The following is an 18,743-nucleotide window of genomic DNA, read 5'->3' on the forward strand; positions in this document are numbered from 1 at the left end:
GACAGTGCTGACATGAGCGTACACGACTGCCCCGTAGGCAAGTTCACTAGCGTCAGAGAAGGCCAGAAGAGTGAGAATACAATCACAAGTAAAACCTATATGACGTGGTATGCGAATATCATTGAGAGCTGGTAATTCATCACAGAACTGTTTCCACATTTTAATAATGTGTGGAGGCGGAGAATCATCCCAATCAAGATTAAGTTGCCAAAGTTGTTTTATTAACAGTTTGGCATACACGACTGTGGGAGCAACGAAGCCCATTATGTCCCACAGACGGGCGATAGTTGACAAGATGGAGCGCTTAGTGCACATCACATCGGCGGGTGCGGTTATTTTAAAATAAAAACAATCATCAACAGTAGACCAATGCAGACCAAGTAATTTATATTGCACGGTCTTATCAAACTCCACCGCGGAGGGTAAAAGTTTGTGCGAAGCGGGAAGATTATCTAACACATTTTTGCTATTACTATTCCATTTAATAAGATCCCACTGAGCTCCCTTAAACAAACCGATGAGCTGCTGCGACGCGGAAACTGCTTCACATTCCGTGGGAATAGAGAAGGCGATATCATCCATATACAACGAGGAAGACGCAATGCCACTCGCTAGCGGATATTTCGCGCCGTCATCTTCTACGAGCTGTCTTACCGTGCGCAGTGCATGATAAGGACTAGACTTGATGCCGAAGCAAACTCGATTAAATTGATAAAGAAGCAGCGGATCCTGCGGGCTGAAACGATATAAAAAACATTGAAAACGACGATCAAACTCACGCACGAATATCTGCAGAAACTGTTGGCGGCAATCGGCGGTCATGGCAATCGCGTGGAGACGAAAACCTAAAATTATTGTAAACAAATTGCCTTGTAAATTCGGCCCAACATGCAGAAGGTCATTCAACGAACGCTGGCTTCCAGAAGTTGGCATGCTAGCATCTAAAACCATGCGCAGCTTAGTCGACGATTTATCCTCGCGCAGAACAGCGTGATGCGGTATAATATAAATAGGTGTAGGGTCACGCGGATCATACGGAGGCGCGGGTGAAATATAATTTTTCGTTAGATAATCTTTTATGACGTCATCATATGCCAACCTTAATTTAGGTGAAGCCTGTAGCTTTCTTTCGAGGCACATGAAACGCTTGCGGGCAATATTAAATGAGTCACCGAGAGTGTAGAAATCGTCCTTAAATGGAAGCGAAACAATATATCTACCACTCACGGGATCGCGGGTTGTAGTTAATTTATAATATTCTTCACATTCAACATCATCGGGATGTTGAACGGGCGGTGCGGTAGGAAGCTCCTCGAGCTCCCAGAAACGCCTGACTAATGAGTCAATAGCGGCGGTCTCTTGAACGTGACAACACGTCAAGGGCGGTTTATGTATGTTAGGTATGGTGGGTACTGAACCCATTATTACATAGCCTAACACCGTGCGCAATGCAGCGGGCGCCGACGAGTCACGAGATGCATGAACTACGTCGGGGAGAAGCAGATGAGGGAACAGAGAAGCACCGATTAATAAATCGATTTTATTTGGTGTACCAAAACTCTCATCTGCGAGCGGTAAATGCGAAATATGCGATAAGACAGAAGTGTCTATAACAGCGGTAGGTAGTAAATCCGTAACATGATCAACAACTAGCGGAGAAATATTAAAAGATATGTTGTTGTCAAGACGCGAATAAAATTGTATATTTACGGAATTACTATTTATAATTTTTTCTGAACCACCGAACCCCTTAATAATAGTACGTTCGGTTTTCTGCGGTTTAATACCTAAACGTTCACAACATTCATTCGTAATGAAGTGACTTTGCGAAGCGGAATCTAAAAGCGCGCGAATAACAAGCCGTTCGCCTTTACAATTATAAGATACGACTTCAGCGGTTGATAATAAAATAGTACATTGTTTATTCGCGGGCGCGTTGCATTGAAATGCGTTATCAGTATCAGCTGTATAGCTAGCGGTACATAGCGCAATGTCGGAGCGGACGCACTCGCCCGACGCGGACGGCGCAGGCAACGGCGGTGTGCTGCGCGGCGGGGGGTGAGACGCAGGCGCGGGAATGGACGATTCGCGTTTCAAATGTAACAGCGTATGATGTTTTAATTTACAAATGCGGCAATTAGAATTAGACGAACAACTAGAAACTCGATGTTTAATACTGAGACAATTTATACACGCGTTTCTATCCTTTACGTATTTTAAACGTTCCTGCGGACTCATTTTATGAAAACTTGAACATTTAAATAAATGTTGATGCGTAATATTTGTACAAAGACAACTATAAGCGGAATCAGCGGTTGTTACGTAAGACTGATACGTCTTAGGCGGTGCGGAAGAAGTATTATTTGAACTGCGGTTATAATTATTATTCTTTCGAGGCGGATTATTTATTCCCGAATTTGTGGAAGGATGAATGCGTTCTAATACCTTCGCACGAGTTTGAATAAATTGAACTAAGTTATCAAAAGTGGGCATTTCACTACCAAACTTAGTCTCGAAAGCGCGAACAGTATCTGAGTCTAACTTCTTCAACGCGATATGAACAATCATTAAATCTGTAATATTATCTAACTTTATATTCTGTAAGGCGCGCACTGCGCTAATAAAGTTATCTGTAAATAAATCAAAGTTTGTTGCGGACGGAGAATGCAAAGGTTTAAAATCAAACATTTGATTTAAATACGCGGAAACCAACATACGTTTATCATCATATTTATTTTTTAAAGTTTGTAAAATTAAATTATAATTTTCAGCGGAGGGGGTTATACCAGCTATAACAGTTGTGGCCTTCCCCGTTAATTTACTTAGTAAATAATATAAACGCTCGGCATCTGTAAGGCCGGGATTGTTATGAACAACTGATTCAAAATTCGAAAGAAACAGCGGAAATGAGCGAATATCACCCGAAAATGGTACTAATTCGATAGGCGGTAATTTAGGCCTATTTTTATGCAAATTATTAATATCTCCGTGTGACGGACTTGGTTGCGAATATTGCGATTTAATTCTTATAACTCTGCTATATAAAGACTCGAATGCAACGAGGCTTTTATAATCAGGTTTCGCGGTAGGTGTTAATAATAATAAGCGAGTATTGTATTCGTCTAAACACTTTTCAAATCTTTCACGTAATGATTCTATCTGCGCGGACTCGTCAAGGAAACTTTCCATAAGCGAGGCGTTGTTATGAACGTTTAAAGACAAATCATACATTTGTTGCACCATTTCGAATATAACTTCGCGTTTAGCTAATAACATGGATAACTGCGAATCATTTATATCTTCCGAATCATTAACATCCGAAGCGTCACTATCAGGTAACTTAGTCATTTTCTTAGGCGGCATTTTTAATAACAAAAGTATATATTCAAACAGAGAATGTTACAATACAAGTTACAATAACAAGTAATACGACTAAATAAAGTAGGTCAGCGACGCAAGCGTAATATGAACCGAGTATGAATTTTCAATATGGTTGGATTATAACAGCGGATCGCGGAATGACCTAGATAACGTTATAAATTTCGAGCGCGGGTAGCGGGTAAATAAATATGATGAAATATGTTCGATTTATAATGATTTTAGCGTTATAACTGCGGATAAACGATATGAATATAGTTTTAATTAACTATTTTAATAATAATATACGCGTAACTTAATGTTACGGGCGGAATATAATATATTTTAAGCAAAAAATAATAGATGACGCAATGTCGATCTATGCGGTATATTATAGTTATTTCACAATGAATGTACTATTAAATCGCTTATTAGGGCCTACAATGAGTATCCTAATAAGGGCGGGTTTAAAATATATTTTATATGAATAGTAGAAGACGCATTGTCGTTCTATTATATGCGGTATATTAAATAGTATTTCGCATTGAAGATACTACTAATCGCTTATTAGGTCCTACACAATGAGTATCCTAACAAGGGCGGTGGAATCATCAGGTATTATCCTGCTCGAAGTGACCACTCAATGGTTACTATCCGGGTCGAAGGTACCACTCAATGGTCGCGCCAATATAAAAATATACGTAAATATATTCTCGATATGAAAGTGGACTGTATTTTGATCTACGTGGTGTTCGCAAAGAGGGATAGACAGGATACACACGGCACGTACCTCGTCGGAGGGAGTAGCGTCCAGAACACACGCGCCGCCACGCGGTCAGGGTCCTCCAGCTCGCGGCGGGCAAGAACGGCGTCCAGTCCCACACTCCACACAAACACACACGCGGCGGTGAGCGCGACCAAGGGCCGGGGCACAGGATACCCCGGTGGTGTTACAAGGGCACAATGCCTGATGATCTAGAGAGCCTCGTGGAAGCTCTCCGGCGGTGGCCGAGTCCCGAACCTCGCGAAGGCACGGAGCGAACCCGACTGACTGCAGCGACACGAACGTCGCGTTCACGTCTTATTGGACGTGTCACGTGGTTAGTGACCACGCGATGATTGGTTGTGCTCGTATGTAGGGAAGGATGAAGGAACACACCACAAACAATAAACGTTTAATTTCTACATTTACTATTTTAATTATATTGGCGTTACCATACATATTAGCCTATCCTATAGCTTTCCTCGATGAATGGGCTATCTAACACCGAATTAATTTTTCAAAGCGGACCAGTAGTTCCTGAGATTAACGCGTTCAAACAAACAAACAAACAAACTCTTCAGCTTTATAATATTAGTATAGATAGGAAATAAAACAACACACGTGAACATAATATGTTACATAACAATGAAAGAAGTAAATCGCAGTAGACGCTCGTATTTTGATAACAAGCTCGATAAATTGATAAACATCGATCTGGTATGAATGTGACGAGGTGACAAGATGTAGCGTAAACAAAACGTATAAGTAATAATAAGTATTAGACCAGGAGATTGTGACAAAAATTATACTCGATTTCGAACCACTTTGGACGGATTTAATTCAAACTTTGTACACTATAAACAAATATGTAAATGTTTCAGGACAGTTTTCACACACGGTGTGATCTGATCCCGTACTAAGCTTTCGCTTGTGTTATGGAAACCAGATGGCTGATACACATACATATTATATATAATTTTATATAATTTATACTTATATAGATAATCAACACCCAGACACAGAGCAAACATCTTTGTTAATCACACAAATATTTGCCCCGGGTGGGAATCAAACCTACGACCTCTGGCTTGGAAGGCAGGGTCACTATCAACTAAACCAATCAGTCTATGACAATACAATAATATTATCACGAGTTTAAGCGTGATTTTAGTTTTTGACATTTCTAAACATAGACAGGGAGATAGTGACATAAATTATTGGATCATTTGTACCAGTATAGTGGTTATTCTGGGGTTTTACCCGCATTTCCTGGTCCTGTTGGTCTTAGCGTGATGATATGTAGCCTATAGGCTATAGCCTTCCTCGATGAATAGGCTATCTAACACCGAAAGAATTTTGCAAATCGGACCAGTAGTTCCCGAAATTAGCGCGTTCAAACAAACAAACTCTTCAGCTTTATAATATTAAGTATAGATAATCAGATTATTTATTTATTTTCAGGTCGCAATTAAAATAATAGATAAGTCAAGATTGGATGAAGATAATTTAAAGAAGACGTTTAGAGAAATAGCTATAATGAAAAGATTGAGGCATCCGCACATCGTCCGGCTGTATCAGGTGCGTATCTTTTGTAAAAGATAGATAGATAAAAAAGAAATAATGAATCAAAGAAAACGTTGTGTCGTGGCAAGTGAAGAGCAAATGAATTGATGGCATAATGTTAGTAATAATCTTGAGATGTTATGTTAGTAAAAATCACATTAAAATCGGTCAAACTATTCCTGTGGAATTTTGTAATAGCACTTTGTGTTTATCTAGAGAAAATTTTACTCAAAGGTAATATTTCATTGTTTTGAGAAGAAGGAAACTGGCTTGCCACACCCTGGGATTCGAACCGACTGAAATCTCTCCAATTATCTTACCTAATTATTAAAGTATATTCTTCTGTAAGGTATAAGTACTGTAGTGTGACTTGAATTGGTAATAATAATAAAAAAGACGTGTGGCACTCGGGGACTGCCGCGGTAAAGTTATTGCATAGAATGCATGAAAAAAAACTAATAACTGTATATTTATATTGTTTTATATAACTTTTCAGGTCATGGAAAGCACACACACACTCTACCTCGTCACAGAATACGCGCCAAATGGTGAAATATTCGGTAAGTATAGTTTAAACACCTGACTTCGCTCCATTATTTAAAGTTTAAACTAATGTACAGTGTACTATACGTATTACTTAAATATAATACTAAATATCTACTCTAATATTATAAAGCTGAAGAGCTTGATTGTGTTAGCTAGCTGTGCTGCGTGGTTTCTTTCTCGTGGTTATCTGACATTTTTCTTGTATTTTATTGGAACGAATCTTGTTTTTGGAACGAAGTTCCTTGCTATTTGATGACTATCGATTTACGTACTTAAATCGATACTGAAATTCAACAATATCAAAAACTACACTCCATTCTGACGCCTTCTTTATACTAATCTAATATTTTATCTAAAAATACTACTAAACCTTCCATAGATCACCTAGTGACGCGCGGACGCATGCCCGAGTCGGAGGCGGCGCGTGCGTTCGCGCAAATGGTCGCCGCAGTTGGCTATTGTCACGCGAACGACGTTGTGCACAGGGATTTGAAGGCGGAGAACCTGTTGCTGGATAGAGATATGAATATTAAGGTTAGTTTTGTGGAAAAAATGGGAAAAAATGAGAAAAAAATACAAAAAATTTTGAAAAAATGGGTAGAAATGTTCAAATTGGGAGGTTTTGAGCGTGTTCCTGGACAGGACTGTGTAGATTCAGGTTAGTTATGTAAAAAAAAGTCGAAAAACTAGCTCAAAATATAGAAAAAAGTAGCTAATGACACTTGGGAATAGTAAATGGTCGCCGCAGTTGGCTATTGTCACGCGAACGACGTTGTACACAGGGACTTGAAGGCTGAGAACCTGTTGCTGGATAGGATAGAGATATGAATATTAAGGTTAGTTTTGGGGGTAGTTGTAGAAAAAAAATCTGCAATATCGAAGGATTAAGTTTTAAATCTGCTTCTAGTCAGGGACATAATATCATGTAAAAAAAAGACGGATTTGCACTCCGGGAGTGCCGGCAGAAGTGAAAACTTGATTATTAACGTTGAGCATGTTTGATATCCATCCGTCTTACGCTTTTTGGATCAGGTCACGTGTCCTGGTGCGAGTTTAAGATTACAACGCCGCTAAAGATGTTTTCACTTCAAAAAAAATGGAAATAAATCAAACTTGTGCATGCTCCATAATGAATAATCTAGTTTTAAAATGTAGGTATGGTCACAAACAAGAAATAATTAGTTACTTTACATTAATATCTACCCTTTTTCGCCACGATACATACATCTACGTATGCAAGTACTACTCTTTAATTCTTGCTCACTATACCTGTCTACATACGAGTTGCTTAGAAGAAATCGCTCACGAGCGATAAAGCCGCTCTTTGTACACATATAAATAAATAAATAAATATTATAGGACATTATTACACAAATCGACCTAGTCCCACAGTAAGCTCAATTAAGGCTTGTGTTGTGGGTACTAGGCGACGATAAATATAATATTTAATAAATACATATATAGATAATAACACCCAGACCCAAGAACAAATAATTGAGTTCATCAATCATTCAAATATTTGCCCTGACCGGGGATCGAACCCGGGACCGTCGGCTCAGTAGACAGTTACTTTACCACTGCGCCAACCGCGTCGTCACATATATATTTTAAGTTTGTTTATATATCATAAGTTAATTTATTCATAAGTTATCTCAACCATGTAACAAACTGTATTTCTGTGTATGTACAATAAAGAGTATTCATTCATTCATTCAAGTACGTTATTAATTCCTTTCTGCAATCGATTCGCTACACACAAATCTACATTACATTTCTATGTTATTCAATTTCAGCTAGCAGACTTCGGTTTCAGCAACAAATACACAAAAGGATCACCATTATCCACATGGTGTGGTAGTCCACCGTACGCGGCGCCAGAGTTGTTTGAAGGTCGTCAGTATGATGGACCTAAAGCGGATATATGGGTAAGAAAATATACAAAAGTATAAAAAAAAGACGTGTGTCACTCGGGGACTGCCGCGGTAAAGCTATTGCATGCTATGCCTTCAAGCCACACCTCCGCGTCCGTCGGAGTGGGGAGCGTGAGGTTTTTTCGTTACGGAATTTCTCGATTCGGTCCCCGCGCTCAAGGCCCGCGATAGAAGCTATGCAATAGCTTAAATATACAAAATAATATAGAGGAGGTTGAGGTTGAGAAAAAAAATAAACTTCGAGGGGGACCAACAGTACAGTAGTTGGAAATTAAGATAAAGAAATTAAAAAATCACACTCAAAAATTGTCCGAAGCAAAACTCTGCCTGTACGTGTATTAGGCATAGTTTTGTTATGAACAATACAACAAACTTTGAACATTACTGCCATGAAATAAGGTGTAAATTTCAATGAATGTTTTCTACAATGAAAACTTTTTTTAAGCGATTGTCACTAACTCTTTATTGTACGTCAAAAAATATACATATATCTTAAACTAGCTTTCGGCTTTGCCTGCTTACTAGAAAACTTAACAAATTATGTACGAGAACCTTTCTCAAGAACCACTATCTATGTATTTTAAAAAATTGCATCAAAATTGGTTGTGTAGTTTTTAAGAAAACATACAGTCGCTGTCGCTGTCTGTTCAGAGACGGACTTTGTTTTATACTATGTAGTGATATTTATTTAGTAAAGTAACAAAATACCAAATAAAACATGTTATTCATATAATTATTTTTATATTTCAGTCACTAGGCGTAGTTCTATACGTGTTAGTGTGCGGTGCATTACCGTTCGACGGCGGCACACTGAGTGAGTTACGAAGCGTGGTCGTGAGTGGCAAGTTTAGGATACCGTACTTTATGTCGCAGGGTGAGTGGAGAGCTTTATATTGTGTTTATTGCAGTCACTATATGTGTTAGTGTACGGCACACTCAGTGACGAAGCGTGGTCGTGAGTGGCAAGTCTTGACATGGATACCGTACTTCATGTCGCAGTGTGTGTTTTATTTTTTCATATTACGAACATTCCGAAAAAAATATAATATGTGTTTCTATTTTCTGTCTTTTTAAATAAAATTTGTTACTTGCAAGTACACTTTGTTTATGGTAAATTAAATATGTTTTATTTTCTGGCTTTTATGCAATAATATGTAAAATCCTGTAGCACAATATACAGATACAATACCAGTAGGGAAACTTCATACAACACATTCGAAAAGGCTCACGCACACAAGTAAGCGTGTTTACGAGAATCCTAAGAGCGTATACGCACTCTGCGGGTAACCGCATTGCGGGTAGCCGTCCGGCTGACCGCAAGCACAATTATGTACGTAATATTCATTTCTATGCGCACTGTGTGGTCTGCGGTAGCCGCATCGCAGTGCGCATAGAAATGAATATTACGTACATAATTGTGCTTGCGGTCAGCCGGACGGCTACCCGCATAGTGCGTATACGCTCTAAGGGTATTATCACAATTGACAGATATAAGAATAAATATATTGTGCTTGTAGTCTATAGTTGATTGAATGACATCTATTTAGTTTTCTGTCCCATTGGATTGAAAAAATCAGCCCTAAGGCTGATTTTTCAATCCTTGGTTAAAACTTATTCGTCGAATAATGTATAAAACTACCATTTTAAAAACGTATTCTAATTGCCCGTATTTGACAGTTTACGTGACATTTTAATATTATCGTGTAATACTTTATTGGACGGATAAGTTTTAACCAAGCATTGAAAAATCGGCCCTTAAAGAAACCTGTTATTTAATTATTTTTTCTTTTAATTTTTTCATGGCTGATTGCGTTACCATTTTTTTATTATTGTCAATGTTTTGTTGTTTGCAGACTGCGAACACCTAATACGTCACATGCTGGTAGTCGAGCCCGAGCGTCGTTTCACGCTACAAGCGGTGGCGAAGCACCACTGGCTGAGGGCGCGCGCCCCCACCGGGGCGGAGGCCGGTAAGTTATATATATTAGTTACTTTAATAAATAATAAATAAATATTTCAGGACAATTTTCACACACGGCACGATCTGATCCCATACTGAGCTTTCGCTTGTGTTGTGGAAACCAGATGGCTGATAAACATACATATATAATTTTAAATAAATACTTACACTACTTACTTACTTACTTGAAAAATATTTAATTGTAACTCTACAACACTAAAAACTACATGATTCAACATTAAAATAAATAAATAAAATAAAATCCTCAGAGCTATCGGCCGGCGAATGCGGCTGCCACCCGGCGGGGGCGAAGCCCGAGGACTCCGCGGCGCACGATGCGGCGCTTGAACACATGCTCACACTGCCGGGGCTCAGCCACGGGCTTATACAGCAGGTAATAAATAAATAAACAAGTCATTTATTTATTCAACTTGTTAAAATACAGTTAAGGTTGATGTTCCGACCGTCCCTCCATACATTTTTGATTACCTCTAAACACTTAACACAGACACTATTTCTTTAAAACTAATCATTTTATCACTTCTCTATAATGAAATGTGTGCGCGTTCGACCTTTTTAATCAATAATTTACAATATTTACTTAGAAAAACAACAGTAAAATACCGGAAAAATTTGACACTTCTACAGTAGTGTGCGTGACTTTTGCCAAGCGAAACACGACATAAAGCACGACATCTAGCGCATAGACTATATACTTATTACAGATCTAGCGCGTCAATGTCTAAACGAAAGGCGATGTTTAGACATTGACGCGCTAGATGTCGTGCATTCGCGTTCGTTATCTTATGCATAATGAGCATAATTCTAATAAATCAAAGTTCTGTGTAAAAATTGAGTAATTTCATTTCCAATCGTTCAAAGAAAATAACAATAAAATAAAATAAAACTAATGACCTTAGAAACTATGTTTTTTTTTATTTATTACTCATTATTGTTCGTCCGTCGTAGGTCTGTAAACTGTATTGTACACTGAAGGTAAATGGTACTGTAGGTACTTTAGTTCGGCGTCGTCGCTCGTCGGCTTGATATAAAATTACATTCTTGATTTCATTGACACGCGCTATGATTTGCGCGCGGAATTTCTTGTGTTGTGAATTTATTTTTGTATGCTATGCATTTTAATTGATTCAAATTGCAATGTTTCTCTAGTATGCATTTGAGACTATATTGTAAATTGTAATAATTGATCGTGGGTATAGTAATTAATTATTCTAATAACGCAATTAGTAATATATGTATTTTCGGTGGGATTCAAAACAAAAAATTGGCCCGTGATTTTTATGAAATTTCACCACATTGCAAATCACATCAATCATAGTTCATACACATGTATGACGAAAGTGATTAGTATTGTGGCTAACATTGACTCATCAGTTCATCACTGAAACCAGTGATAAATCAGTACCTATATCATATTGTGTTTGAATATTTTTAAACAATGATATAAGTATACAATTATTATAAATCGGTAAACTATCAAAGTAATCACAAACTTGCAAACATTGGTAAAATGTCCAGTAGTTTATGAGCCTATTCATTACAATCAAACAAACAAACAAAGTTTTCCTCTTTATAATATTAGTGTAGACAAACACTATGAATACGATCACGAATGCAAATTCGGGGATTTTCTAATTATTGCTAAATAATAATTGAATTCGTTTTGAAATACTCTATAATTTTTAGTGTATAAATAGACATTTATAATGTGGTGCTCATTTTTTTTGTACTGCTAACGCTATTGTAGGTACCTATTTTCGTTGTTTTATTTCAAGTGAACACGGCCATACAATTTTGTCACGAGCCGCCTATGATTGTAGGTACTTTTGTTAGGCTCCTTCGTCGTCCGCGTCGGCTCGAAAGTTCTTGATTTCATTGTCACGCGCTATGATTTGCGCGCGGATTTTCTTGTGTTGTGAATTTATTTTTGTATTATTATTATTTTTTATTTATTTTTTTATTTTATTGATTCAAATAAAATATTTCACTAGTATGCATTTGAGACTATATTGTATTATGTATAATTTATCGTAGGTATAGTTATTCTTATAACGCAGTTATATTTTCGGTGGGACAATTTGACCCGTGATTTTTCTGAAATATCACCACGTTGCAAATCACATCAATCATACACACGTATGACGAAAGTATAGTGGCTATAATTGACTCATCAGTTCATCACTGAAACCAGTGATAAATCAGTATATCATATTTTATTGTGTTTGAATATTTTTTAAACAACGATATATACAATATTATTATAAATCGGTAAACTACCAAAGTACTTCCGAATTTTCAGACAGACAAACAAGTAGTTTGAACACGCAGTTTTCTTATACTAGTAGCAAAAATCAAAACCATAATATTATGTTTACCTACTATATTTTACTAAAAGTCGAGTGCGTCGAAATCGTAAAAATAATAATATGTTTTTCACCTTCCTGGTTATTTTCCCATAGTAAATAGTGTTTTAGGTTTGTTGTTGTAGGTAGGAATAATAATAATTATTCTTACATGTTGGTTATGAAATGTATATTGAAATAATTTACTTTTACAAATCATTAGTGATATAAGTTTTGAGTGAAAATGCTTGGATCAGCATAATATTATATGGTACCTACTTCAAATACATGTTTTGATAAAAAAAACAATAGTGTAATAAAATAAAACTGCGTTTTATTGTAATCAATGTTGACAATTTTAAATTCCAAAATTATTGATCAATAAAATAGTTTACACCAACAAATATAACTTTTATTTTTATAACAATCGTTCATAATATAAACCGTAGCAGGTCACAGGTGGCGTTTTGAAGTTCTGTCTACTCATACAGAAAAATGGAAAACTTGTTTTTTTTGTAAACAATTTATTACTCATGTTGTTTGGCAACTCGAAGCGTGGTCGTCCGTCGTAGGTACTTTTGTTCGGCGTCGCGTCGTCGTCCGCGTCGGCTTGATATAAAACATTCTTGATTTCATTGACACGCGCTATGATTTGCGCGCGGAATTTCTTGTGTTGTGAATTTATTTTTGTATGCTATGCATTTTAATTGAATCAAATTGCAATATTTCTCTAGTATGCATTTGAGACTATATTGTAATAATTGATCGTGGGTAGGTATAGTAATTAATTATTCTAATAACGCAATTATATTTTCGGTGGGATTCAAAAAAAAAATTGGCCCGTGATTTTTATGAAATTTCACCACATTGCAAATTATATATTATACAATTACAATTACAATTATTATAAATCGGTAAACTATCAAAGTAATTACAAACTTGCAAAATATGCTTTTCCGAATTTTCAGACAGACACACAATTTTATTAGTTTGTTTTAGCAAAGTAGGTACCTATACCTATACGCTTACGTCGCGCGTCGCGTCGTCGAAAACGGTGCGCCCAGAAACAAACATACCTAATTCAGTTACAATCCTTTTTTTGTTCCGTAATTTATTGTATTTATTCTAATACGATTTTTTTTATTCGTCGGCCAGTTCTACTAGGTATAAAAAGATAAAATTGAAATATAATTATTGTAGCGACAGCCATATTATGTTACTATGTTTTCGTAAATATGTTTTTCACCTTCCTGGTTATTTTCACATAATCTTATCTTATATATAAAAATGAATCGCAAAATGTGTTGGTAAGCGCATAACTCGAGAACGGCTGAACCGATTTCGATCATTCTTTTTTTATTATATTCCTTGAAGTACGAGGATGGTTTTTATGTAGAGAAAACGTAAATATTATGTACCACGGGCGAAGCCGGGGCGGACCGCTAGTATATATATATAAATGAATCGCAAAATGTGTTGGTAAGCGCATAACTCGAGAACGGCTGAACCGATATCGATAATTCTTTTTTTATTATATTCCTTGAAGTACGAGGATGGTTCTTATGTAGAGAAAACGTAAACATGTACCACGGGCGAAGCCGGGGCGGACCGCTAGTCTTATATATAAAAATGAATCGCAAAATGTGTTGGTAAGCGCATAACTCGAGAACGGCTGAACCGATTTCGATAATTCTTTTTTTATTATATCCCTTGAAGTACGAGGATGGTTCTTATAGCTAGAGAGCTAGTTAGTTTAGTTTTAGTGCAGTGGCAGTGTAAATGTTGTTGTTGAGGTTATGTAAATTTAACACTTTAGTTAACTACCAAGATATAAAGAAATGAGGATAGGACACAATAACTATTGGTTGAGGTATTTATAAACTCATAATATACTTTTAAAAAAATCACGTTTTAATAAATTTCAAGAATTAAATTAGAACAGCTGATTCAAAATAGCCTAAAAAATCTTAATAATAATAATTACGCTTCACAGCAAGAAGAATTAATGTACCATATGTACCCGCAGCGTCTTTCCAAACTATACAAGGCCAGTACGCAACGGTGTGAAACTAATCACGTATAGTTTGGAAATAACTTTTTTACAAAGTTCTTCCAATCTATACAACAGCAGTACGCAAATACTCGCGTATACTTTGTAGTGAAGTAAGTAAGAATATCGCTCCAAAATATACAGCGCCAGTACGCATGCGGACTAATCGTGTATGTTTCGGAGTAAGCGCGGCTTTCCATTGCTCGCGTTTATATTATTGTATTGCTGTTTTGAAATCTATTATTAAAATGAATGTGTATTGTGTATGTAATGTTGCGTACTAATCGTATATTTTTTGTATCGAGGATGCTTGTGTCTTCGTTCCCGACTATACTGCACGACTTACAATTGACAATAGTGCTAAAATGTAAGAATCTAATAAGTCCAGAAGAAGACGGTTGCGAGGCGACGGAGCCCCGCTTCGCGGGGCTCCTATTTTTGTGTAGTTTAAAAAAAAACACGAGCCTAACCTAACCCATAAATAACCCTTATTTATATCTGTTAGTTACCTATTTATTTTTCTAAGCTTACCTAATAATATTTTTATTCCATATTTTCCTGAATCAATCAAGAAGAATAAAAGTAGATAGATATAGCAAGCGTAAGTGGTGTAGTAGTAGGTATAATATTTAGTTATATTTTGCGTACTGATCGTGTATAGTTTGGAACGAAGAAGCAAGCATCCGCGTTACAAAGTATACACGATCAGTACGCAAAATTCGTGTATATATTGTAAAAGCAAACTTAAAAACAGCATTACAAAGTATACACGAGCAGTTTACTATGGTTGCGTTCTGGCTATGTATAGTTTGGAAATACGCGTACCCGCACAAAGTCGATATTGTGTTGCCTACATTTTGCCTACCGTTCGACTCAATGGCTAGGGTTGTAACTACCTTTAATAATTATTACCAAACTAATAAACCGAGTGATGCGAAATAACCATAATTCTTTTAGAGTTTGATAAAATGATCAGGCAGGTATTTTCTTTAATCCTCTGAATTCTCGGTTACTAAATTGTATCGTTGAAATTATTCTTAATCGCGTAAATTTAATAAATAATCATATGGAAAACACTTTTCATTTGTTTTTTTACTTTCACGCCCAACTACTATACAATAATTACGTTGTTTCGGTATTTTGACGAGAAAACGCAGGAAACATCCGTTGTATCATTTTAGATAGATTGTATATTTTGTATCTGTAGAATTGAAATCAAAGCTATGTATATGTTGTCTCCATTCTTTTCTTATCGGATTGTTGATCCCAATGCGAATGCGTCACTTAAATTTTATAAAAGACAATTAAGAACATCAAAAATAAAGTGATACGTAAATATTTCACAGTGCAATATATTATGTAATTAATAATAATTATATATTTATGAAAAAATAATTACATCAGATTTAATAATAGCAATTGTTTTGAATGTACATAATATGAATAAATGATTACATCATAATAGTAATAATCACAATTGTTTTATTTCCCATTTGTTGCAACCCTAGCATATTTTCATGTAGCAGCAGAAGTACCTACACTGGCGGCGCGGCGGCATCGTGCGACATCAAAGGCATTGCCTTACTAGGTAAGTTTATAATGACTCATTTCTTTTATTATATAGGTAATTTACGTTTTACTTTTACAGAATCCGATTCAATGGATTATGAAGACGAGTCACACAACGCCATACGATAGTGATGATGAATGAACATTTCAATAAATGCATGCGTGTTTTTTTATTAGTCCGTTTTCTTATGGGCATGCTTGTATGGAAAGGTATACATTTTTGAGTAAAGCAATGCCATTTGGTACGAATGTTGTACTCGTCCACCTAAGCCCAAATCGCCTGGTAGCCAGTGTCTACTCCCCGGCAGAAGGGAGGGAGGGGGGGTTATAGAACAGAGCGCCCGGCGCTCGGAAAAAAAATTCTGGCGGATTCATTTGGCCCTTTGAGTCGAGTTTGGTGTCGTTATCAGGTAACTAGATGATGCCCGATTCATTTCCCATACCAGTTTTTTAGGGTTCCGTAGCAAAATATGTCACAATCTTTAAAATAATAAACTTTTGGCAGTGGCAAAATCCAAACAAACCAGTATATTTTTATATTTTTGTATCAAACTTGGTTTATAAAAAAATACTGTCTGAAAGGCCATTTCATGCAGATTATAAAAACATTAACATGTAACATATATCTTACCATTTTCAATGTGAAATAAATTATAGAAAGTACAGGAACGTTCGTCAGCGCAGCGTAGGGGATGGCTAATAGACCCGAAAAATAAGCAATAACATAAAACAAAAACCAGTCAAGTGCGAGTCTGACTCGCCCATCGAGTGTTTCGTACTTATTTTTCCTATACCATGTTATCTTGTCTGGTAGGACCTGGTTAACTGATACACACACACTTTCGTCTTTATAATATTAGTGTGATTTTTAATCATCTTTAAATTATAAACGAAGTCGGGTAACATTGTTAAAAATAAAGATATATAATAATAGAACGTTTTTGTATTAATAATAATGACAACCACCTCCACAATTACATAATTCGGTACATTTGAGCTGGCGTATAAAACACTTCAATCTGGAATTGCAAGATTTCACGCACCGACATCTTATCAATTCAAAGTTTCTCTTTTCTTTGTATTTCAGATGGGCAAGGAACATTTTGATTATTTTAGGTCCCTAAATATATACAGCCTGTAAAACTGCCCTTAAGGTGTGTTGTTTAAGGGCAGCTTCTGTGGGAGGCAAATTTTCGATTTGCCTGTCCGTTTTTGTTAAAAATTTGTTTGCGACCCTCATTTACTGTCACAGCGGTGTACAATGTAAAAAACAAACATGTACTTATAATAATTATAAAAAAAAATATAAGTTCTGGATAAGAGTACCTATCCTTAAAATATCGTGACCGTCCTTACCTATCATGCATTGTAATCACAAACTTTTCAATTTCACTGTCTGCATATTTGCCACTGTAAAGTGCTTCAAATCCTCGTATGACATTCTGATATGCCTTCTATACCTTAAATGCCACTGTAAAGTGCTTCAAATCCTCGTGTGACATTCGGATATGCCTTCCATACCTCAAATGCAGGTGTACCTATAGTTCTTTTAGACCTTCTAGATTTGGAACACACGATATAGTAGTAGTAGCCAAAATAATGTTAAGAACAGTCGACAGATATGGCTAGTACAGAATATCATGTATTCCAAGGTAGAAGGTCTAAAAGAACTATAGGTACACCTGCATTTGAGGTATGGAAGGCATATCCGAATGTCACACGAGGATTTGAAGCACTTTACAGTGGCAAATATGCAGACAGTGAAATTGAAAAGTTTGTGATTACAATGCATGATAGGTAAGGACGGTCACGGTATTTTAAGGATACTCTTATCCAGAACTTATATTTTTTTTATAATTATTATAAGTACATGTTTGTTTTTCACATTGTACCCCGCTGTGACAGTTAATGAGGGTCGCAAACAAATTTTTAACAAAAACGGACAGGCAAATCGAAAATTTGCCTCCCACAGAAGCTGCCCTTAAACAACACACCTTAAGGGCAGTTTTACAGGCTGTATATATTTAGGGACCTAAAATAATCAAAATGTTCCTTGCCCATCTGAAATACAAAGAAAAGAGAAGCTTTGAATTGATAAGATGTCGGTGCGTGAAATCTTGCAGTTCCAGATTGAAGTGTTTTATACGCCAGCTCAAATGTACCGAATTATGTAATTGTGGAGGTGGTTGTCATTATTATTAATACAAAAACGTTCTATTATTATATATCTTTATTTTTAACAATGTTACCTGACTTCGTTTATAATTTAAAGATGATTAAAAATCACACTAATATTATATAGACGAAAGTGTGTGTGTATCAGTTAACCAGGTCCTACCAGACAAGATAACATGGTATAGGACAAATAAGTACGAAACACTCGATGGGCGAGTCAGACTCGCACTTGACTGGTTTTTGTTTTATGTTATTGCTTATTTTTCGGGTCTATTAGCCGTCCCCTACGCTGCGCTGACGAACGTTCCTGTACTTTCTATAATTTATTTCACATTGAAAATGGTAAGATATATTTTAAATGTTAATGTTTTTATAATCTGCATGAAATGGCCTTTTAGACAGTATTTTTTTATAAACCAAGTTTTATACAAAAATATAAAAATATACTGGTTTGTTTGGATTTTGC

The 18,743-nt window shown here is 36.3% G+C and overlaps 1 protein-coding gene across 1 annotated transcript in view; it reads left to right on the top strand.

The window, feature by feature from the left end:
• The window catches only part of LOC149895814 (uncharacterized), a 63,749-nt gene that overhangs the window by 22,037 nt on the left and 22,969 nt on the right, over window positions 1-18,743 (top strand). Inside the window, exons 2-8 of the mRNA XM_090118602.1 lie at window positions 5,582-5,698; window positions 6,180-6,243; window positions 6,609-6,763; window positions 8,023-8,154; window positions 8,911-9,034; window positions 10,014-10,130; window positions 10,390-10,514. Coding sequence (XP_089974728.1) covers window positions 5,582-5,698; window positions 6,180-6,243; window positions 6,609-6,763; window positions 8,023-8,154; window positions 8,911-9,034; window positions 10,014-10,130; window positions 10,390-10,514 — 834 coding nt within the window. The remainder of the gene's footprint in view (window positions 1-5,581; window positions 5,699-6,179; window positions 6,244-6,608; window positions 6,764-8,022; window positions 8,155-8,910; window positions 9,035-10,013; window positions 10,131-10,389; window positions 10,515-18,743) is intronic.

This window comes from Colias eurytheme, chromosome 30, assembly GCF_061535395.1.
Source record: "Colias eurytheme isolate Ceu_HAF_F1 chromosome 30, ilColEury1 Martin Lab GWU primary, whole genome shotgun sequence".
Taxonomy (NCBI): domain Eukaryota; kingdom Metazoa; phylum Arthropoda; class Insecta; order Lepidoptera; family Pieridae; genus Colias; species Colias eurytheme.